Below are 23629 nucleotides of genomic sequence, written 5' to 3' on the forward strand. Positions count from 1 at the left end.
GATTGCTGCCTGGCTGCTTCGATGCTGGGATAATGGGGCTGATGCTCAGCAGCTGGAAGGTAAGGAAGCCCAACAGCTGGGTTCCCTTGCTAGAGATCGAGGAATTGAAAGGGGAATTGGAAAAGAAACAGGAATTTGCAGTCTGTGGAGACGGCTCCTTTCAAGTGTTAAAGCAAGATATCCTTTCAAGGAAGATCTTACAGACAACTCCCCAGGGAAGTGGGCTACTGCGGATGAAGGTGTCCAGTACCTGAGAGAACTAGCAGTGCTGGAAGTCATCTATGGTGATCCAGATAGTGATGAAGCCCCTAAAAATCCAGAGGATGTCCTGTGCACACGGGCCATGTGGAGGAAGGTGATTAAAGGTGCACCATCCTTGTATTCTGCGGGCTTGGCTGCGATGTACTATCCAGAAATGGATGTGGGAGAAGGACTAAGATGTACACCAACTGTGGAGGCAGTCTCTTCCTGGCTTCAGAACTTTGAAGAGAGTCTTGGTACCTCCTCATCTCTACGGGCGAGCTCCCTGGATGTCAGGAGCACCCCAAGAAATCAGTTCTCTTCCACCCCAGTCAGAGGGAAAGGGAAACCCAGGCGCATGACACGTGGCAAACTTTGGTTCTTCCTGCGTGACCAGGGGGAGGACATGAGGAAGTGGGATGGTCAACCCACCTTCAAGTTGGAAGCTCGTGTACATGAATTGCGAGGAAAGACCCCTGCCAAGAAGAAGACATCCAAGAAGGTTGTTAATGTAGCTGGTGTGGAACCGCAAGAAAGTAATCAGCAATCTCCCAGATACAGGAAGACTGAGATCACCTCCCTTGGCCCTGATGAAGGAATCTCCGGCCTGGCACGGCAAGGGTCAGACAGTGAATGCTCCGACCAAGAACAGGAATAGAGGGCCCCTGCCTCCAGCCAGGAGGAGGAAAGGGATGATCGGGTGTATTGGACAGTGTGGATTCGATGGCCTGGCACATCAAATCCACAGAAGTACCAGGCTTTAATCGACACCGGGGCACAGTGTACATTAATGCCATCAAGTTATAGAGGGGCAGAACCTATCTGGATCTCAGGAGTGACACGGGGATGTCAAGAACTGTCAGTACTGGAGGCCAAGGTTAGCTTGACCGGGGACAAGTGGGAAAAACATCCCATTGTAACTGGCCCAGAAGCCCCTTGTATCTTGGGCATTGACTACCTCAAGAGGGGGTACTTCAAAGACCCAAAAGGATACCGATGGGCTTTTGGTGTGGCCAGTGTGAACACAGAGAAGGTCAAACAGTTGTCTAATCTGCCTGGCCTCTCGGAAGATCCTTTTGTTGTAGGACTGTTGCGAGTTGAAGAACAACAGGTGCCAATTGCTACGAGGACCGTGCACCGACGGCAGTATCGCACGAACCGAGACTCTCTGGCTCCCATCCAAGAACTGATCCGTCAACTGGAGAGCCAAGGTGTCATCAGTAAGACACATTCGCCTTTTAATAGCCCAATATGGCCAGTGCCAAAGTCTGACGGAGGGTGGAGGTTGACAGTAGACTATCGTGGCCTGAACGAAGTGATGCCACCACTGAGTGCTGCTGCACCAGATATGTTAGAGCTCCAATATGAACTGGAGTCAAAGGCAGCCAAGTGGTACGCCACAGTCAACATTGCCAATGCATTCTTTTCAATTCCTTTGGCAGCAGAGTGCAGGCCATAGTTTTCTTTCACGTGGAGGGGTGTCCAGTATACCTGGAATCGACTGCCCCAGGGGTGGAAGCACAGCCCCACTATTTGTCATGGACTAATTCAAACTGCACTGGAAAAGGGTGATGCCCCTGAACATCTACAGTACATCGATGACATCATTGTGTGGGGCAACGAGGCAGAAGAAGTGTTCAAGAAAGGACAAAGAGTAATTGAGATTCTTCTGAGAGCTGGGTTTGCCATAAAGAAAAGCAAGGTCAAGGGACCAGCACAGGAGATTCAGTTCTTGGGAATAAAATGGCAAGATGGACGCCGTCATGTGCCTATGGATGTTGTTAACAAGATAGCAGCTATGTCTCCACCGACCAACAAGAAGGAAACACAAGCTTTCTTAGGACTTGTGGGATTTTGGAGGATGCACATTCCAGGCTACAGTCAGCTGGTGAGCCCTCTCTATCAAGTAACCCGAAAGAAGAACAATTTTGAGTGGGGTCTTGAGCAACAACAAGCCTTTGAGCACATCAAACAGGAGATAGCTCGGGCGGTAGCTCTTGGGCCTGTTCGGACAGGACCAGATGTGCAAAATGTACTTTACACATCAACTGGGGAGCATGGCCTCACATGGAGCCTCTGGCAGAAGGTAGCAGGTGAAACTCGGGGTCGACCATTAGGATTTTGGAGCCGGGGATATCGAGGATCAGAAGCCCACAACACTCCAACTGAAAAGGAGATACTGGCAGCATATGAGGGGATTCGAGCCGCCTCAGAAGTTGTTGGTACAGAAGCACAGCTCCTCTCGGCACCACGATTGCCTGTACTACATTGGATGTTCAAAGGAAACATCCCTTCTACGCACCATGCAACCAGTGCTACCTGGAGTAAATGGGTAGCGTTAATCACGCAACGAGCTCGACTGGGAAAACCCAACCGTCCAGGGATCCTGGAAGAGATCATGGACTGGCCAGAAGGTAGAGATTTTGGAGCACTGCCTGAGGAGGTGGCTCGTGCCCAAGAAGCACCGCCATATAACGAATTACCAGAAGATGAAAGGCGGTATGCTCTGTTTACTGATGGATCCTGTCGTGTGGTAGGAAACCATCGGAAGTGGAAAGCTGCTGTGTGGAGCCCCACAAGAAAAGTCGTTGAGGCCACTGAAGGAGAGGGCGAGTCAAGACAGTTTGCAGAAGTAAAAGCGATCCAACTAGCCCTAAAGATTGCTGAACGAGAAAAGTGGCCAGTACTGTATCTCTACACTGACTCCTGGATGGTGGCTAACGCCCTGTGGGGGTGGCTACAGGAGTGGAAGAAGACCAATTGGCAGCGCAGAGGTAAACCCATCTGGGCTGCTGCATTGTGGCAGGACATCGCTGCCCGAGTGGAAAACGTGGCTCTAAAGGCACGTCATGTAGATGCTCACGTGCCCAAAAGCCGTGCCACCGAAGAACATCAAAACAATGAGCAAGTAGACAAGGCTGCCAAAATGGAAGTAGCTCAGCTGGACCTGGACTGGGAGCGCAAGGGTGAGCTATTTGTAGCTCGATGGGCCCATGAAACATCCGGGCATCTCGGGAGAGATGCAACGTACAGATGGGTTCGTGATCGAGGGGTGGACCTGACCATGGAGGCCATCTCCCAGGTCACTCGTGAATGCGAAACATGTGCTGCAATCAAGCGAGCCACACGAGTAAAGTCTCCCTGGAACAGAGGGCGATGGCTGAGTTTTCGATATGGTGAGGCCTGGCAAATTGACTGTATTGGACCATTGCCACGAAGACGCCAAGGCAAGCGCTACATACTCACCATGGTGGAAGCAACTACTGGTTGGCTTGAGACATACCCTGTAAATCATGCCACTGCCCGAAATACCATCTTAGGTCTTGAAAGGCAAATTTTATGGCGACATGGTACTCCTGAAAGAATCGAATCAGACAATGGGACCTGTGGGAGGCATCGGCCTGTCAGCCTTGCACAGCCTCTGAGAAACAGCTAGGCTTTGATGAAAAACAGGCCTTGGGAGAAAGATAAGAGACTGCTGAGCTGTGCTAAGGTGGCAGAGGAAAACAACGGCCAGCTGCAACACTAAAACTGTGGAAAAGTACTGAACTGTGAGAAGTTACCGCCGCGTGAACAGTGCGTGAACAAGAAGTTGATTGGTCTGCACAGCGCGTGTTAGAGTGGTCTTATGCTGATAGGAGAAAAGGTTGATAACTGTCTAATTGCTGATTTGCTAATTATGAAGTAAGAGCTTTGGCGAGAGCATAAGTATGTACTATTGGAAGAATAAACGGCTTTGCTTGTTATAACTCTCATAGAGTTTTGCAGATCCAATATCCTCTCGCAACAGGGACCCATTTTCGAAATAATCTCATAAACTCCTGGGCAAAGAAACACAGCATTGAGTGGGTGTATCACATCCCTTATTACCCACAAGCGTCTGGAAAGATTGAAAGATCCAATGGACTGTTGAAGACTATGTTGAGAGCATTGGACAATGGGGGATGGAAGCACTGGGATATAAATTTAGCAGAAGCCACTTGGCTAATTAACACCAGAGGATCTGTTAACCGTCCTGGTCCTGCCCAAACCAAACCCCTTCATACTGTGGGAGGAGATAAGGTCCCTGTAGTACCCACAGGGCAATGGCTGGGGAAGGCAGTGTGGATTGCTCCTCCCTTGGGAAAAGGCAAGCCCACTCGTGGGATTGTTTTTGCTGAGGGACCTGGATGTACTTGGGTAATGCAGGAGGATGGGGCTACTCAGTGTGTGCCTCAAGGAGATTTAACCTTGGGGGGAAATAATCTGTGGGCTGAGTTGTATGTTGCAGGAAGTGATGGAGGAAGTAGGAACGACGAAGAGTGAACCAGATACGTGCGATGATGACCCAAACCTAGCCGGTGCTGGAGTCCAGCAGTCAAAAATACTGCTCTGTCCTGAACATCCATCTTGACAGATGGCAGCCAAGTCACTGAACATCTGGAGGAGTGAAGAAAGCTTACGGAATGGATAAATGAGTGTTATGTGGGACCTGGGCATGACGTAAATGGTATGGAATAAGGGGTGGAGACTGTACCGGGTCTGGCTGAGCCAGAATTGGTTTTCCCCTGTAGCAGCCCCCATGGTGCTGTGTTTGATGCTGGGAGCTGGCAGGGTGTTGATAGCACCCTGGTGGTGTGGCTACTGCTGAGTGGTGCTTACACAGCACCAAGGCTCTTTCCGACATTTCCCCCCCTCCCACAGTGGGACGGGGTGGGCAAGATCTTGGGAGGGGACACAACCAGGACAGCTGACCCCAACTGACCAAAGGGATATTCCAGACCATCTGACGGCTGCTCAGTATAAAGCTGGGAGAAAGGAGGAAGGGGGTGGGGTCACCCTTGGTCCTCCAAGGCCACCACTACGCGTATGGGAGCCCTGCTTCCTGAGAAGGCCCGACATCGCCTGTTCATGGGAAGTAGAGAATAAATCTGTTTGCTTTTTTTTGCTTCCGCACGCGGACCTTTGCTTCGCTTTGCTTACACTAAAACTGCTTTTGTTTTACCCACAAGGGTTGTTTTTTTTTCCTGTCTTATTTTCTTTCCCCTCTTTGCCCTGTTGAGAAAAAAAGGGGAAGGGGGGGAAGTGATAGAGCGACTTGGTGGGTACCTGGCATTTAGCCAAGCTCAAACCACCACAGTCACAAATTGCAAAAATATTTTTTCAGTGTTCATTTTTTTTACAAGTTTCAGAATATTTAATGTGTAGAACCTACTGGAGCACCACCTTTCTCATGATACTAAGTACCTGGCCAGTTCTTTGGACTGAAGGAAGGACAAACCTGACTGAGATGTAGCAAACAGTGTATGATAGTCTTCATCAAAAAAAATCCACCACTTATATGCATGCAAACTTTAGATATCTGGATTCAATTGCAACAGAGTTACCAGCAGGTTATTTACACAGAAGTAAGGAATTCAGTATCTCTGATCAACTACACGCTGCTGCCTCACTTACTGACATACAGTCAACTTCAAAGAATTGTTGTCACTATCATTAAGACAACTAATATGATTTTCTGAAATTATGTATTTAAACTAAAGAAATATGTCAAAACCAGTATTCTCAAAAAGGATGTAAAAGCAGGAACATGGTAGTGGGGAAAGAGCCAGCAACAGCCACAATGGCTTGTCACAAAGCCTCTTCAGTAAAAGCATGATACACACATGTTCCACTTCTTACACAACACAGGCAAAAATAACCTGCTCCTGAAATAATGAAAAAAGCATTTTACAGGTTGTGATTGGTAACTGATAAAGTGACAAGTTCCAAAATTTGTCATAAGTCTAAAACATATTCTAAATAAAAAAACTATTACATGCTGTGTGTCACAGAAATGTACAATGAGTTCAGAAGTTAAAAATCTGACTCTTTATAAGGAGTAGATACAATTTAGTCATATTCATGACAGTTCACTAATACAGAGGAATACTTTTTTTTTAAACCCACCTTTTACTTTTCATTCCAAATGAATGGGCAGAGTCACTTGGATATACAAGTTTTTGATTGCTCCCACTAATCAGATATACTGACATTTCAGTGACAATTATCAATTATTTACTGAACAACTGACAATCAAGCAAAAACTGAAAAATCCTATCTGAGTCTTTTCACAGTTTGATGATTAAGTCAACTTTTAATTGAGTTTGCTTTTTCTTTAAATGCATACATCTTTCATTATGAACTTTTTATTAGCTATTTCAACTTTTACTTAATATAGTTTGAAATGAGGAAAATATTGCATTACAAGCCATCTGTACTTTACAGCACTTATGGATGGCAATTTTCTATTGTTAACATAAATTTTCATCTCTCAGAGTAACAAATTCAGTACAACACCAGCACAATTCTTTGACTGCTATGATGTTCATTGCAATGCCATACCTTGAGCGTGTCTTCGTGGTGGACAATTGTTTTCACATTCTGCAAGGTTTTAACAAGAGCAGTCATCTGTGAATTTGCAGTGCTGTGCACAGCTTCTGGTTCAGTAGGCTTCTGCACAGAGCTTCCTGCTGAATATTGCTTTCTCACATCTGCTTTTTTCTTTATTGAAGCAATTTCTGAAGTCTACACGATTAAGAACATTAGCAGAAAAAACATCCTGAAAGGTTTTCAGTAACATATGATAGTTAGTTAGGTAACATCATATATTTTGGGAAACTAAGGAATGACAGATCTGAGCTTTGAAATGATAAAATACAAAATGCACCAGGTAGAGAGAAATCTCTGCAGATTATTGAAGTACAGTCCCTACCCTTCGCCAATCAGTTTGACTCTCCTCCTTATTGGGGTCAATTTGTACCATTAAATTTCCAGTTAAATAAAAAATGGCCAAGAATATCTACAGTGAGACATGTTAGCACCAAACAGTAGCATTATCACGCTACATCAACCTGTTAACGACTCCTATGCCAGCTTGCTATAATTGCCTTCCCAACTTATCGTGCAAAACCTTCAGTCACGAGGGAAGCGCAGCAAGATCCTTAGAGATTATCCTGATTTTCATTGTGAAGTCTAGTGGATAAAGGAGGATCAGAGGATGACAAAGATGCCATCCTCCAGAAAACAAAGAAGCCAGCTTCTTAACACATCCATAGTTTGTATTTCCCTGAGAATCAAGTCACTTTCCTTATTCTTAGTGTCAGAGGAAAATTGCTACTGCAAAACAGACAGTTATTACAGACTTCTTTAGACAATGAAGAGGTAAGTTCTGTTCTTTGACATTTTTTTTCCTGCTAAAGCATTAGTGTTGAGAAAGAAGAGAATTAAAAGCAATCAATGACACTAGATCTTTGGAAGTTCTTGCAAAGTCAGAAGAGAATATTATATCTAACCTTTACCCCCACATCTTTTACAGAAACTGTCTGGCCTTCTTGTTTTGACTCCTTAGCAACATCTTCAGTAGATTCTTCATCCTTTAGCCTATGTACAATTGTCTGGACTGTTTTAACCATATTCTTCAGTTCATCAGGATACGGAGTTGGATATCTCTTCAGGTTGCCTTCCTATATAACAAAAAGCAATAATGTTCTGAATTTAATTAAATGTTATAATTAAAACATCAGTTTTAAAACAGACAATTAATTAGGACAAAACACTCAGCAGAGCAATCCAGGATCTCCATTTCACTGTTTGAGTCTACCTGGTTTAACTCAGACTTAAGTTTATAAAACCCAGCAAGATTACAAATAACTTTTTTTTTTTAATTTAAAATTTGTCCATTGATTGCAAGCAGGAAGAATTATTACAACTGTAATTTACTTAAAGAAAAATCAGGATTAATCATTGTTTCCCCACTATTCTTCCCCATAGCACCATCAGTCCAGTAGTGTCCTAGTTATGCCCTACATTGCCTTACATCAGCTGAGACTCTTCCCCCTTGTGCTCCACTCTAAATGACTGGGGGTGGGGTGGGAAGCGTTTCATCCTGTTAGATACTCTTAAACTAACAACTGAAGACTTGATTTCTTCAGCAGAGCAAAATCCACAGCAAGGAAAAGGATAGGATTCAGGGGTAGGGGGAGGAGAAGAGGGAGCGAAGCCTCAAGTATTAAAAACTAAATTTAATGCTAACCCGAGGCGGTGCCTCTCTCTCATCTTTGTCTTCATCGCACTCAAATGCCACCTGAGCACGCTGTTTCCTCTGTTCGTCCCACAAAGATGGATTGAAACTTTCATTATCAGATATGAACATAACTAGATAATAATAAAAAAAAAAAGAGTCTTGTAAGAATAGGATACATTATGCAAAATAAAAATCCTCTTTTTCTTGGATGGGAATGACGTGTTTTATATGTATTCTTAAAAGTTAAGAGACTAGCAGCACCATAAATTGACAACTAGCTGCACTGCTACTGCTTTATGAACTTGGCTGTATTTTCATAATAGTAAAATCCCTATCTGTAAAGTAAAAAAAAAAAAAAAATTCACACACAGCTGTACAGTAGTCTGAACACTCGCAGTTACAAATTTTCTGAACTCTGCTGCAAAGTATTTTTATCCATATATATGTATAAATATGAAAATATGTATTTTATATATAAAAAGTAAATGATACTTATATAGATTTATGTAGCTTGACTTCAGTGAGGTGGTCTCATTAAGCATGTATAAGAGCATTCACCTGATTTCACGTAATGAAAATTTTTTAAAAAAGGAAGACTAAAATGACTGAGAAAAATCTGCATTATTACTATTCTCTACTATTATTACTAATCCTGAAAAAACCAAAAGCACCTAAAACTTAAGGTAAACACATGAGTTTGCAGAAGTTATATAAATGACAGGAGCTTTACAAAGTATTACTTGCTTAATTTTACAAGAGATAAAAAAATATTTTGGCTACCCACTGTCTCTTATTCTAGCATGTCTCCATACCTTGTGTTACATTCTAATAGACTTCACTATCACTGAAACAGTTCTTGGCACAAAAAAAAAAAGAACTTACTAAAGAATTTTAAAAAGGCTATCTATTAAACTTTAAACCTTCTGTTTGGAATGACTGCCTCAGAGGGAGGTATTCTGTCAACTTAAGCCAAACAAGCAGCCCTTTCCTCATCTACAGATATAAAATATAAATTTTATTTTATAAAATACTATGCTATGTACTTTTCAAATAATACGTACTCAGTAATGGATGAAAGATTTTGTTAAAATAGTCAGTCTGAAGCAGACACCTGGCAAGGAGAATTTCAACCCAAACCATTACGCTCTGCTGGAATTAAACAGGGTGTCTCACTGGGAAGTGGCAACCATCAAAGAACGTGATCTCACCAGTCCATTCCTCACCTCAGTCCCCATACATGCACACTTCCAACTGAAACAGTTTCACCTAGAATTTACTGATATGTGGATCACATTAAGTTACTGCTCTCATTCTTCAGATGTAACTCTTCATCACTTACAAGTTTACTTCAAACTTGTATCTAAGTATTATCTAGTGAGAATCATGTTAGCTGAACTGTCTTCCCATTATTATTTTCAAAAGTGAGCATTCTGACAGGGTATTTCAGAAATTCTTACCATCCTCAGTCCTTGGTTGCTGGGGGAACATGTAATTAGTAAGCACTGTTTTCTGTGTGTCAGGGTCAGCTTCTTTTTGAAGAGGGATAAGTGGTTTAGACTAAGAAGCAAATGAAAGAAGGGTATGAGAATATATGTGTAAAAAGTAAATATGATCTACATATCACAGAGCATGCCTGTCCTATTACTTTGCAGATTACACTGCCTTGTATTAAACCATTTCTCTTCTGAATAATTTTCATAAAATGAAGTTATTAACATGTCTGACTGAGGACTGGCTTTGAGAACTGAAACTCAGTAACAGCTTTAGGAGAAGAGCAAACACTGGATATCCTAAGAGTAACTCAGTTTCTTGCTAGGACTTATTACTGTCCCAGAGGAGGCTGATCTGAAATACACAGATATATTTAGCCATTTAAAGCTATGGACAATCATATATAGAGAAAAATTTCCTAATCAATTTTTTATATTGACACCACATTGAATATCCCCCACCCCTTACAAAAAAGGGCAGGGGATTCTTGAAATTACTGTATTGGTAAAAGTGCTTACATTCTACTACACCTGAGGCTAGTGGATTTCTGGCAGCTCTGTACACCTTAATGCCCTTCAGGAAATTGGCATAGCACAGAGGGCTTCAATACAAGGGAAAAATACAAGCCAGAAGTGCATGAATTGCTTCTCAATAGCTTGAAACTTGGATAGTCACAGAGTTCAAAGGTGGGACAAGAAACCCAGCACAAAAAAAGGCATGTTAAGTTTCCCCAATGGTATATCTGTGGAAGAAACAGCATGCTACACATCCAAGTACTAGCTTAACAAGCACTACCTTTCCTGTGTAAACAAGCCTGAATTAAGGTAAAACAAAAACCAAAAAAACAACATCTGTCAAATTGCATTTCCTAACGGAACAGAACTTTGCCAGAAATATGAAAGTCTCCAAAGTCAGGTAGGCTCAGTGTTGTTTGTTTTAAGAGAGCCAACACAGTAATAATGTCAAGGAAGTATAGATGTATATACCCGGTACCACTTCTTGTTATTTAACAGATGTCTCTGTACTTGTCAATTCCATTAGGAATAAAGTCAACATCATCAATTTTTAAAAACTTAACCTGATTGTCTGATAGCCACATAGCAGTGAGCTGTTGCAGTTTTGTAAAGGTAAATGGCAAATTCTTCAGTCTGTAAATCACAACAAGAAGAGTTTATATAAGTACACTTATCAATGCTGTTAAGAAACAATGCTGCATTAGCATGTAAAATGCTTTAAAAGACATTTACAGATATAGCCAAATGAATAAACTATTGACAGTTGAAAGGCAACAGCTTTTATTTTAGATTCAAAGCTATACCCAGAATTTAAAAAAAAAAGAACACAACAAAAACCCCCCCAAAACCCAACCACATTTCCGTCCAGTTTAGCAAGCAGATTAAAAAAAAAGAGACAACTTAACTTGAATTTAACTCAGTTCAGTGACTTGAATACAATTTTGAGGACAATCATTGGCATTGTGCAAAAATCAACTATCCAGCTTAAAATCAAGGCTATTTTCACACTTTAATCTGAATCCTCAGCAATTTTATCTTTCAATACACATGCCTTCCAATTAAGAAAAAAGTGCTAAACCTGAAAAAAGTGCTGTTTTTCTCCAAGAAACGTGTATGGGAATGGGGCTTCCCTGGTAAATGAAAGCTGTGGCATTAATGGATAAATCAGGCTATACATGGAGAACAGAGAAGCTGGATTGGCAGAACAGGACAGAGAGCTCAGACTTATCTTTCCCAATACACTGAAATGCTACAAATTGGCAATTCCCAAAAGAGAAATGCTTTGTCAGTTTTTAATGACCAGCTCTAATAAAAACACAAGTATTTTTCCCCTTTTTCCAGCACACTCAAGTGTTTTACAATATACTGTGATACTGTTTTGTCCTCTGTATGTAATACAGTAAGCTATTAATGTTTAAATAAGAATCAAAGTTCTATGAAAATAACCGAATTCCCTAGAAAAATACATGCCAACAGTCATGAGTGTTTTGAAGCTGTGCTTCCATGCGTGTGCTTAAGTCATTAAAATTAACACAGCTTAATACAATGGAACTGCAAGATCCAGAATACAACAATAATACATTAAATACATTTATCTCAGCTTCTAAGCTGTGGGTGAGATAAGAAAAGATAGCATAACAATACCTCTACTCACATTTGGGGGATAGACATCAGTTACAATATACTATATGCAATGCTATTACATTTTACACAACTTCTATTTGAATTAATATATTCACGAACCTATTGTCACTCAGATTGATGACTTTTAATTTCTGCATATCACCCATTTCTTCAGGGAGAAATTCAAGCTTATTAGAATGCAGAAACAACACTGTTAAATGCTTCCAGTTTCCAATCTGAAAAAAAACCCCAAAGAATTAACTCATCTTCACAACTCTAAATACACTGATTTTTACTGTTTTAAAACAATTAGTATTACAGCTATTTTTGGTTGTAAAGTAAAATTAGATTTATTCTTACATATTAAACCTTCTTTTAGTTTCAATACACTAGCAACAAATTTCTACTTCTTGCTTAAAAAGAATTCAGAATTTCATTATTTTAAAGTTTGTATATTTGTATATACCTGCCTTTAAAAACATACACACAGAATATCTACTCAAGAATTAACTTATGCAAAAGTTGTACAGACTGTACAGTTTAAGATACATAAAAATTTTAGTTTTGTAACTAAATACATACCTCTGATGGCAGCTGTCTTAAAAAGTTATGATCTGCAGCAAATGTCCTTATGTTAGAGAGTTGCCCAACAGACGAAGGCAATGTTTCAATCTCATTGAAACTACAGTCCAGTTCTTCTACTGATAGTAACCTGAAAGAAAAATAAATTAAAAAATTACTCCTCTATACAGGTTAATTCATCCAACATTAATTGAATACTTTAAGTTTAAATGAAGTCAATGCCACTATCAATTATAAATCTCAAATTAAATTAAAAATAAAACTCTGAAACACAAGGGAATTAAAATCCAAGAGAGATCCTTTACTAATTGCCTACATTGTGTTGGGGGGGAGGGGGCGCGGACGGGTGGGTGGTGTGTCTTTTGTTTGTTGGTTGGTGGGTTGCTTTTTGGTTTTGTTTCTTAAAATCTCCTTTACATTGTCCTCATAAGAGAGCTGTCAGTAAAAACAGGGGAGTCAGCAAAATCAAGTATTGTGTACTACATGAAAACATGCTAGTGCAAGGCACTGAAAACATTCAGAGGGGGACAGATTATAGCCAAACAGGAGTTGAGTGCAGCTTCTGAACAAGAAAATAATTTAAAGAGTTAAGGACAGTGAACCTAAGACTTTGGCAGCAAAGAAGTATTTTGTAAATTCGGACAACAAAACATAACCTACATTAATTATAATAGGAGAACAGAAATTGGAATAAATACACTTCATTTGCATAGCACTTAATTCTGAACCAATTATTTTTGCTGTCATTTGCGAGTTTTAAATTAAATTACACATTAAAAAATCCTGCTGAGTAACAGGTGAAAATTCTCCTTATAATATAAAAAAAGATAAATGTGTGTGTTCAGATACACTTTTTACAAGCTTTTTGATATTGGTTCAATCATTTGCAGTATACCACAGCCATGTTACTGCCATAAAACCCCACTTTCAGACAACTGACTGCCTTTTTAAACATCTTGGTTTAATTCACGTTCAATTTTTTTTTATAAATTGGTGGCTGCATGTGAGGAACATAGGTATTTTGATATTAAAGAACGTATATGCTGTGAACTAGAAGATATGAAAGCATTTGCTTTCAATTTTAAGATGTTAATATATAGAAAAAATTAAATCAAGTAGGTATAAAAATATTCAAAAGAGTAGCCACTGTTACAGAAGTGTGGAGAAAGGCAATGCAACCTTTTATTCAGGTGAAATACCTACCCTCCTATGGAGTCTGGCAAACAAATTAATTGGTTTTCATCAATTTTAAGTGTTGTTACCTTCTTCAGGAAACCTGTAGTAAAATGAACAAGTAAATCAAAAAGGACATTTGAGTTCATTAAATTTAGTTTTAATTTTAAATTAAGGGGAAAAAACCCTATGAACAAGCAACCACATCTGCATTCCCTGGCATGCCTATGATGCTACTAAGGAAATAGAGAAGCTTACAGAACTTATTTGCCAGCTTACCATGGGCCAGCCATGGAGGGGGGGAATCTTTTTACTCCATTACAGTCAACAGTTTGTCATCCATTTACAAACTACTGTATAAAGTCAAGAATGCTCCAAAACAAATATAAATATTATTATTCAACTACACATTACAGCTTTGTCCAAAACAGGAACTTTAAAATCAATTGAATCTTAGATCTAAAATGCCACTTGTCTATTTTCAAGTGTTCTGTGTCTAAACTATAAGCTTTTAAGAATATGAGTTAACTGAAAATACAAACCAATAGACTCTGGCAGTTGCTGAAGTGAATTACTGGATAACAGTAGGTCTTGTAGGCTTTCACAACCTGAAATACCTTCTTCAACTACTTCAATGTTGTTTTTAGAAATATCCAAGTAGGTCAGTTGTTTCAAAGTTCCTATGAACTAAAAGCAAGAGAAAATAACACATTCTAGGAAGTGTAAGTTCAAAACAAAAAAAACACAGCAGATTTGACAAACTGTCTCTCAAGTGTAATGCCACAGGAAAAGAGAAAACCTATTTTCAGTGCTGAAATACAATTTTATGCAAAATATCCCAACTTTATAATGAAATATTTTGTGCAGATATGCACAGTTGATGTTTTTCCACACACAGACACACCAATTATTCTGCGGGTATCTCAAGTCAGTCTGCTGTAAATTCAACTGTTTGATCAGTTATTGTGAATCAAGTGACTGAAGCTTTAGAAAAGACTTCAGAGATGTACACAGTGTAACATATAAGGACATAATTAAGGCTCCAATAAAGTCTTTTAAATGCTTATTTCAGCCTTTTGTGTAAAACTGTATCTTACTTAACCTCAAAATCAACAACAATGAATCCCTAATCGTACTACACTGAAAAAACAAGCCAAAACATAAGCTTGTATTACATTTCCATATGAACTAATAAGCTTAAAGATTTGTGCACACTACTGAAATCTTCACAGGGAAGATGCAGTCACTTTCACAAATACAGTTTTACTTTTACTGTAGAGTAGAAAGGTTTAATACATCCACTCAACTCTTCTTCAAAGAAGAATTAGCTGAAGTGAGGAAAGAAAGTAAAGAGGACTACTGATCAGGAAAGAAACCCTCACATCAGAAGATTGCTAGTGATTTTAAGTCTGAAAACAGACCAGCTGCTTCCCAAACTTCAAATACTAATTTACTTGATCATAAACACAGGTTTACAAGTGCTGCAATAATAGGTCATCCTGGACCTCATGTAATTCTAAGAGTTGTCAGGAAAACCTGGTTTTAGTCAACAGAACATTTTATCAGGAACTAGCTATACTCTGTGTATACACGACAAAAAATTATTTACGGTCATTGCTTGTTTTACAGCCATGACCAGTAAAAATTCACACAATGTATTTATCCTGTAAATTCCTGCTTGCTAACACAAAATAATTCCTTTTGGAAGGACCAGTCAACCCTAAATTTCATCCAGGATTTGATATAGGATTTTTACTCTTTTCTTAAATTGGAACATAATTTTTAGATGAGAGGATTATAACTCTCAATGAAAGAAAAGCTGTGTACTCAACTCTCATGATCAGTGACCATTTCTAAGTAGACTAGTCAAGCATTTAAGTGGCATTTAGCCTTTTGGCTTTATGTAACATTAAAATTATACAGCAACTTTAACATATATGATAGCTAATAAAGAAAATACCATTGTAAATTAAAATACTAAATGTTTAACACAGTAAAAGGATTTACCCCTGGAATAAGTGTTAGTCTATTACCATCCATCCAAAATTCCTTTAACCCACTCAGTTGTTCAAGTACTTCAGGCTGTAAAGGAAACAGTTTTTTAAAAACTTCATTGAAAAATAGCGAAAGGCAAAAACAATTTCAGTGATTCATTTATTGCAACTTTAAGTAACGTCTTATAGCTGTTATATGCACTGTTTCATTGTGTCATCAAATAAAACCCAGATAATTCACTTTTTAAAATGTAAATATATACTAGATATACAAAAAATATTTTAAGAACTTGATTACAGCACTAAATCCTTACAGAAAGTGTTAATTTTTTAATACAGAAAGTATTATTTTTCAACTGTGTGATGGTGTGCTCCCCCCAACACCTGACCTTTATTTCCCATAACCCTGCTCAAGTAATAACCACCAGTGGCACTTATAATGGATATGTCTGGTCATGATAGCTGAATCCGGCTCAAAGTGAATTCAGGGGAGACAGATAACACCACAACAGGCAATGCCTAGTTGAGCATGGGCCAACTGAAATACAGCTGTGTCACGGTTTGAGCTCAGAGGGCAACTGAGCACCACGCAGCCGCTCACTCCCCCCTTCCTTCCAGGGCTGGGAAGGAGGGAAGCAAAAGACCCAGGAACTTGAGATAAGGACAGGGAGGGATGACCATTATTGGCATAGGCAAGAGACAGGCTTGTTAGGGGAAGAAAAAAGAACATAAAATTTAATACAGACACTAACAAGAGCACATAACAGACAGAGTAGGGCTGTGAGAAGCATTACCACATCCTGAAAACACCTTCCCCCACCGCTCCCCCTTCTTCCCAGGCTCAGCTTTGCTCCTGCTATCTCTACCTCCTCACTCCCAGCGGCACAGGGGGCAGGGGATGGGGGGTGCAGTCAGTCCCACTGCTTCTTCTGCCTCGGGTGGGGGGGGGAACTCCTGGCATTCCTCCCCTGTCCCAGTGTAGTCCCCTCTCATAGGGGACAGTCCTCCACAAACTAACTCTGACATGATTTCCTCCCACAGGCAAGTGGATCACCCCCGCGTGTTGCAGCCCTCCCAGTGCCCAACTACAACAGCAGGGCCTTCTTCCCACAGGGTCCTGGCCTTCTTCAGGCACAGTCACCTGTCCCGGCATGGGGCCCCCTCAGGCTGCAAATCAGTCTCTGCTTCACTGTAGGCCCCCATGGGTGGCAGGGGGGGGGCAGCCTTGGCTGCAGGGGAGTTCCTGATCCAGTACACCTCCCCCCCTTCCTCCTCCTTCCTTCCACTGACCTCAGTGCTCACCTCCGAATCGGAGCTGGGGGAGCTTCGAGCAGCTTCTCACAGGGGCCACTGCTGTAGCCCCCTCCCCTGCTACCAAAACCCTGCCACTCACTCAAACCAGGACAGGCTGGTATGCAAATATTATGAGTCAGTTATCTTACTCTATAAATAGTGGACAGCCCAGGGCCTGTTGAGCTCTCCTGCATGGCAGCAGGCTGCACACCAGGATCTCCCCTTGAGTAGGGACACCTCTCAAGGTTAACTCTTGAGGTTGAGAGAATCTTTATTGCGTCAGATACTTGGTAAGCAAATTGGGAAAAAGAGCACTGAAACATCAAAATCTTAGCTAAGTGATATAAAGGACTGATTGTGCATATATAATCCTTCAGACAGTTGACCAAGTCTGGGACTAAGTCTGAATCCATCCACGCCTAACCTCCTGTCTGAGAAGGAGTTTAGAATGCAGGGGGGTCCACTCTGAACCTTGTGACTCAATGGGAGGGTCTCCCTGACAGTTTCATCTGATCCTGTCCTCTATGCACTAAATACCCAAGTGTACCTTGCCATTGAATCTTGTTAAATCACTGTCGCATTTACCATTGAACTTCATTAAATTGCTGGTTTATATCAATAAAATACATTGTTGCTTCTGTTTTGTGAGTGAATGACTCCATCCGTGACAAACTGGAGCACACAATAAATCAATCTTACATGTATAATTCCCCCTCTCAGAGGTCTAAAACCCCTTAAATTCCATCAACTCAGAAGAGCTGTTTTTCAAAAACCACAAAGTTTTTGTGGTTTTGGAGAAATGGGAAACAAATTTAATTTTCTAGCAGCAAACAAAGGGTGCATCTGCCTGATACAAGCAAACCACTCTATCCATAAAGTGAAGTGCAGGATATGCTCCCACTACAACTTAATGTTAGAATTATCTTATGTATCGGGGAAAGACCATGTCTTGTTAAACATCCATGTTGCATATGCTTTCCTATTTAAACATCCCCCCTGAGAAATTAATACAAAACAGGTGCTAGTGCACCTTAACAACTACAAGCAGTTCAGATAAACAAGGAACTCAATTTTGTTATATTGTAAGTATACAGTATTCCTGCATAAATTGCAGTCCTGGCTCCCAATAATTAATTTTCCAAGAGAAAAATCTTAACTGAAGACTACCTTTTAGTCATATCTTTACCCAAAAAGCAGTTTCAAACCTTTCTGTGCTTTAACCAAAAGATCTTAATGAAGTTCGTTACCAGTAGTTGACTCTTCTAGATAAAAGGCTGGTAGAGATGAAGCAATCTGCCAAAAATATACCCAAACAGGTAATTTTACAGCCTATACTTAGTTCCTGGCTGTTATGGCTTAACGTGGGCCTGAGCATGTTGGTTTAAAGCTCCCACATGAATATCTACAGCATAATGAGAATATGGCAGTAACAGCAACGCCTAGAAGTGTAATACTAAAGAACAATTCCTTAAATACACTTCCCTATCTGCCAAAACATACAGCTAGGCAAGTGTTCAGCTCTGCACAATCTGTAGCAAATGAAGTACCCTACTGGTGGCACACAGAGGCTTGACTTTGTCATACAGCAGATCAGTATGTTCCACTATATTTCTATTTCAATTCCCTTATACAAGAAAGCATTTGTAGAAGCAGAGGGATATTAAGTGTTTGTAAATGGAAGATGCATTGGTCTGATATAATGAACAGGAAACAAGCTGATCCATGTTGAAGGAAAAATCTGAGCACTTCAACTGTAAATACCATTTTTTATAATTAATATAGTTTCCTTTGGGTCTAAATTGTTTGTACACATAAAGAACTGGAAACATTAAATACATGATAACCAATAAGTGTTTAGAATTTTTTATAAGTCAAATGATTATGTTTATAATTCAAACACATATTACCATTAACTTTTTACCAGTAACATAACCACACTATACCACAGTGTTTAATTTTCAAATTGAGGAAGAACACATACTCATAAGAATATGCACATAATTTTTATAACAGGCTCTATAAAGTAGTATAAGGTATACATAATATTTGCTCAGTAGCAAAACTCTTAAAGCTGATTTTTACATTTTTGTATTGATTAAAAATAGATTAAAGGATAAAGAGATTTATAAAAGATACAAGGCCCTGTTACTTAGGCAAAACTCACCACTTCTGTGAATTCATTACTTCCTAAATCCAGTCTCTCCAGCTGAGTCAGTCTGGAGATGGTTCTGCACAGGAAGGGGATTAATAAGGAATTAGATTTAAGAAAATACCAGTCACATCCAATCTTCCTGTATTCATACAAATATATTATTTTAATCAGTATTAAGTAGTGATGCTGTTCTGTTATTGGACTGATATCTAAATAAGGTTAGATTTTCCCACACAGTTCAACTAGGCACACATTAATGATCATGCTGACTGTGTCACAAAAAGAATACACTGCAACTCATCTACAGATTAGTTTACAAAAAACTAAAGACCACTAGAGTCATCCTTATGATAAAGAGTAACTCTGAAGTTACTCTTCTTTTGAGTGCCTTTCCTCCCAAAGACAGACCACTGCCAAATGATTATATTCAACAGTGGTCTTTTCTGTTTTATCACAGTAACCACCAACACCTTTCTGACTCTCCTCTTTCTCTGCTGACAAAGTTGCTTCCATATGATATGGTCTGGAATCCTAATTATTCCTTTAGTCCTACAAAAAACCAGATTACTAAATTGGATTTCATGACACATCAATACTGTTCAAGCCAATTTAGGGCAAAGATTAAATCAATGACTGAAATAAAGTCAAATCCATTATTTCAAGCTGTATTTTGGCAAAATTTTTCCTCCATTTAAGTTTACTTTGGGGACCCCATAGAGATTATCTACCATGGTTGTCTACACAATCAGTCAACAGCAGTACTACCTAAAAATATTTTCAAAGGGGCTGTGAATCCCTCATATGACATTATGTTCTGTATTTATTTAATAATAGCTTTCAGTAGAACAATTAATATATCAAAAACTTTCAAATATAAACCATAAGTGTGTACATAGCTATGAAATTCTGGAAAAACTAAATAAGAGCTAACTGGGAGAGTCTTTTGTATTATCAGAATGTAAGTATGAATATTAATATCTTTAAAAAGCATCTGCACGAGCACAAGATGCTCTATGCAGATATTCAGTGTTCCAGTTGTTCTTCTAAGACCTCGCACAAAGTATTACAGTTATTCTGAATACACAGCTCAAAAATTACATTCTACTGAAAAATGCCTTATTTATTGAAAGCAAATTTAAGTGATTATTAATATTATTCATTAAATAATCTCCAAAAAGGATTACACTCAACATCTATATATAGATTTGATTTTTATTATGTTATAGTAATCATGCTAGGGACAAACTAGGAATTTAGCATAAATAAGTAAAGACACGATCAAGACAAAAGCAGAAGCCATTTTTATTCCACTGCATACACAGTATACACAAGCTTTAGGGGAAAGTCTTTAACTCAAATTCCCACTGTCTCAAAGAAGAAAAAAGAAAAACCAAACCCAAAAAACCCATGAGAAGGCTACCTCCAGAAGAATCCAAGAAACATTTTCCCTCATTTCTAAAAACTCATAAACAGGAAAAACAATAAGCCAACTGCTAAAATTCATTTTTCAAATTCTAATATAAATTAAGTCCCTCTGAAATACTGCATAAGCTGAATTTCTCAACACTTTATGAGACTGTGCCAATACCAATTTTCATGCCATATGCTATGAATAAATTTGTCCTAATGCATCTCCCTGAAGCACAGCTGAAGGCTCACTTAAAAGGATCTAGTGTATCATTCTTCAACTTTCAAAACTCTGTGGGCAACACCATAATCTATTTTTACTGATGGCTTCAATTTAAAAATGTTTTACATTTCTTCTGTTTTCAAGCTATGCTAGCTAGACTGTGGGCTACTAGAGAGAGCAGTCCAAAACTCCACTGGCAATCTAAATTTCAGACTCAAAAAGCAGATTTAGGGAGATCACAGCTATGTGAGATTGAATTTGACAAAGACAGATAAATGATTCTTTGGGAAGAAAAAAAAAGGTTTATTTTAACATTTTATAGTCCTTTCAACAGTTTTTAGACAGTGCCTTGATTTTTATTAGAACTGAATTCTCAGCTTAAAAATAAATACAAATTTTAAAAATGAAGGAAAACAACAGGTAACATCAACAAAACTTTAAAAGTTCAATCTGATTTAAGTGAATTTTGATGAGGCTGAATTGAAACAAAGTTGGCTAGGGCCTTTTACTGCAGTTTGAGATAAAAGAATTTTTTTCTTTCAGTTCAAGATGAAGTCTTCTCTTTTTATTTTAATGGCTTGGTAAAGAGAAAAAAAAAATTCAATCTCCCAAACCAATAAACTCCAAGGTCTGAGTTTTTTTATTTTTCCCCTTCCTCCTGTACACCACTGAACTCTGAGGTCAAATTGTTTACACAGCTAACACCAGATTCACAGAATCTAAGCAATAATGTTCACCCCCCACCCCTGCTGCCAAATTATACCAGATACACAAATTCTTCTCCAAACAAACCCAAGATCTAGGTGATCCCTCCTCTTTCCATCCTGCTAGTGCTACATCCTCAATGGCTTTAAAGCAACCCTGAAAAACACTGTAGTCAAAAAAATTCCCAGCAACTTCAACAGAAGTGTTTGGCTTAAATACATTACAGCATTTGTTTAAGTATCTCTTATCACTACAAGAGACCTCCATAAACTACTCTTTTAAAAATATTGCATGTAGTTCATACTATCAGTATTAATTATAGCAATTAAGGTCAGAATAATTTTATAAGCAAAATCTGAATTACCTATAAGCTTTAGTTATAGCTACTGTTTCTCAGTTGGGAGTAACTTAATTTGCAAAGCTACTAGTCCAAATTACACGTCCTCTAATTTTTTCTACTGAAAATTAGCAATAGCAGAAAGAGCAAAGAAGGATAGAGAGTATTTATATCACATGAATGAGTAGAATGTTTCAAACTTGGAAGATTTAAATTCACACTTTCTGATGCTATACATTTCATTCCAGATGTGAGTTCTGGCTTTTTTATACACTAGAGTACAGTATCTAGGCATATAAAAAGGGAATTCCAATGGAACATACCCCTTGTTCATGTCTTAGGTAGTTAGCTAGAGTCACTAGAAAAGCTGGCTGTTGTACTTAAAGGGCTGGCAACTCACACTTCAGCCTACTGCATGCAAGTCTGTTAGCATATGAGCTGGACAGAATGAATATTCAACTGTTAGCACCAGTGTCTGTTGCCTGAGACTGACCCCTTTCATTGCACAGGACAACATATTCAGGACTCTACCACTAATTATTCACATCCCATCTTTGGGATCTCTTTCTCTCTTCACTGACCTTTTATACCTCCATTAACCCACTTAGACCTCCAGGGTCCAAGTCAGAAAATTCAGAGCATTGCTCTAGCTCATAGGAACAGCAGGAACTGCAACACCATCAACCTGGGTTGTTTGATGAAGCAAGTGAGAGTTGCAAGGCAGGGCTTAGAAAGGTAATAGATTTTAAGAGATAAGTACCATTGTATTTACTGTGAAAACAAATACTATAACAATTTCCACAACTATTTTACAATTACAGAAAACATGGCTGACTAATATGCTTCCATTATGTTAAACAAGCCTGTTGCATCATAGAATACATACTGCATAACAGACTCTGTGTAACACAGTAAGGAGTTTTTACTTTTTCAAGAGTGAAGTATATTAAACAGGGAAAAAAATCGTTCACATCATGCATATCACATTCCCTCAGTCATTCTGAGCAAGCATCTCAAACTCCACATTTGATTTAGAGACAATGCCTAAGTTTCAGGCACTCAGCCATCAGAACAGTACCCAGACAGGCATCTGGGCATCAGTACAATGCTGTGTGGAAAAAGAACAATCATCCTGAAGTGCCCACATGCTGACTCAAAAGCTTGACAGGTGGATCAGAAATCCAGAGCTGAAGAGGGACAAAAAAAATTCAAAAATCTCTGAAAAGGAAGACCAGTGAGTCTGAAGAGAGATATAATTTCAGCAGTATAAAGTGAAAGTTCCTTGTGAGAACTCAGTCCAGTTACTTAGCTACACATTTTAAGCTGTGATCTACTTTTTGATATGCACTACGTTATTAGTATAACTCCAGAAAAAAACCTTCCAAAGATTTTTAAATAAGTACATACTTACTTGGGCAATATTTTTAACTGGTTTTCTCTAAGTTCCAATACCTGGAGTTTAGTTAATCTGTAACAGAAAGGCATAACAAATTACCACAATATACTTGCTTTTATCATAAAATACATCTCGGAACTTATTTACATTTCTAAACTTCAAAAAAGATCTACAAGTTTGAAATATTTTTTTGTGTAAGGATACAAGTATGTTTTGTGCAAAAATCTGCATGTTATTTTAAGTTCATTTATTCACTGGGAAGTAAGGAAAGGTAAAGCAGCAAACAAACTGGCTCTTGCCTGCTTTTCTGCATCTGCTTGAACACAGTTTTTTTCCTTCATCCCATAGATTTTAAACCACTTCATTAGATTCATTATGGGTATATGCTATCATCATATACAGAAGTAAACAGGAACTAAAAGAAGAAAGGCAGGATTGGTCCACACAAGTTAAG

General features: G+C 39.0%; 1 protein-coding gene across 50 annotated transcripts in view; it reads right to left on the minus strand.

Annotated features, from left to right (window-relative positions):
* The window catches only part of LOC141917561 (erbin-like), a 149086-nt gene that overhangs the window by 28881 nt on the left and 96576 nt on the right, over nt 1-23629 (minus strand). For 42 of the 50 annotated variants that reach the window (XR_012621348.1, XR_012621344.1, XR_012621334.1 and 39 more), the window contains 12 exons: nt 23191-23247; nt 19120-19183; nt 15676-15750; nt 14211-14355; nt 13699-13771; nt 12496-12625; nt 12034-12149; nt 10854-10923; nt 9742-9841; nt 8294-8415; nt 7554-7724; nt 6604-6786 (listed from right to left, as the gene is read on the minus strand). Coding sequence is in view for 7 of the 50 variants with exons in the window: in XM_074810847.1 (XP_074666948.1) it covers nt 6604-6786; nt 7554-7724; nt 8294-8415; nt 9742-9841; nt 10854-10923; nt 12034-12149; nt 12496-12625; nt 13699-13771; nt 14211-14355; nt 15676-15750; nt 19120-19183; nt 23191-23247 (1306 nt within the window). In the remaining 43 variants the exon portion in view is untranslated. Of the gene's footprint in view, nt 1-6603; nt 6821-7553; nt 7725-8293; nt 8416-9741; nt 9842-10853; nt 10924-12033; nt 12150-12495; nt 12626-13698; nt 13772-14210; nt 14356-15675; nt 15751-19119; nt 19184-23190; nt 23248-23629 lie in introns of those variants that run through there. The other 8 variants (XR_012621356.1, XR_012621355.1, XR_012621339.1 and 5 more) reach the window with 7 other exon arrangements.

Source organism: Strix aluco, chromosome W (genome assembly GCF_031877795.1).
Source record: "Strix aluco isolate bStrAlu1 chromosome W, bStrAlu1.hap1, whole genome shotgun sequence".
In the NCBI taxonomy this organism is placed as follows: Eukaryota; Metazoa; Chordata; class Aves; order Strigiformes; family Strigidae; genus Strix; species Strix aluco.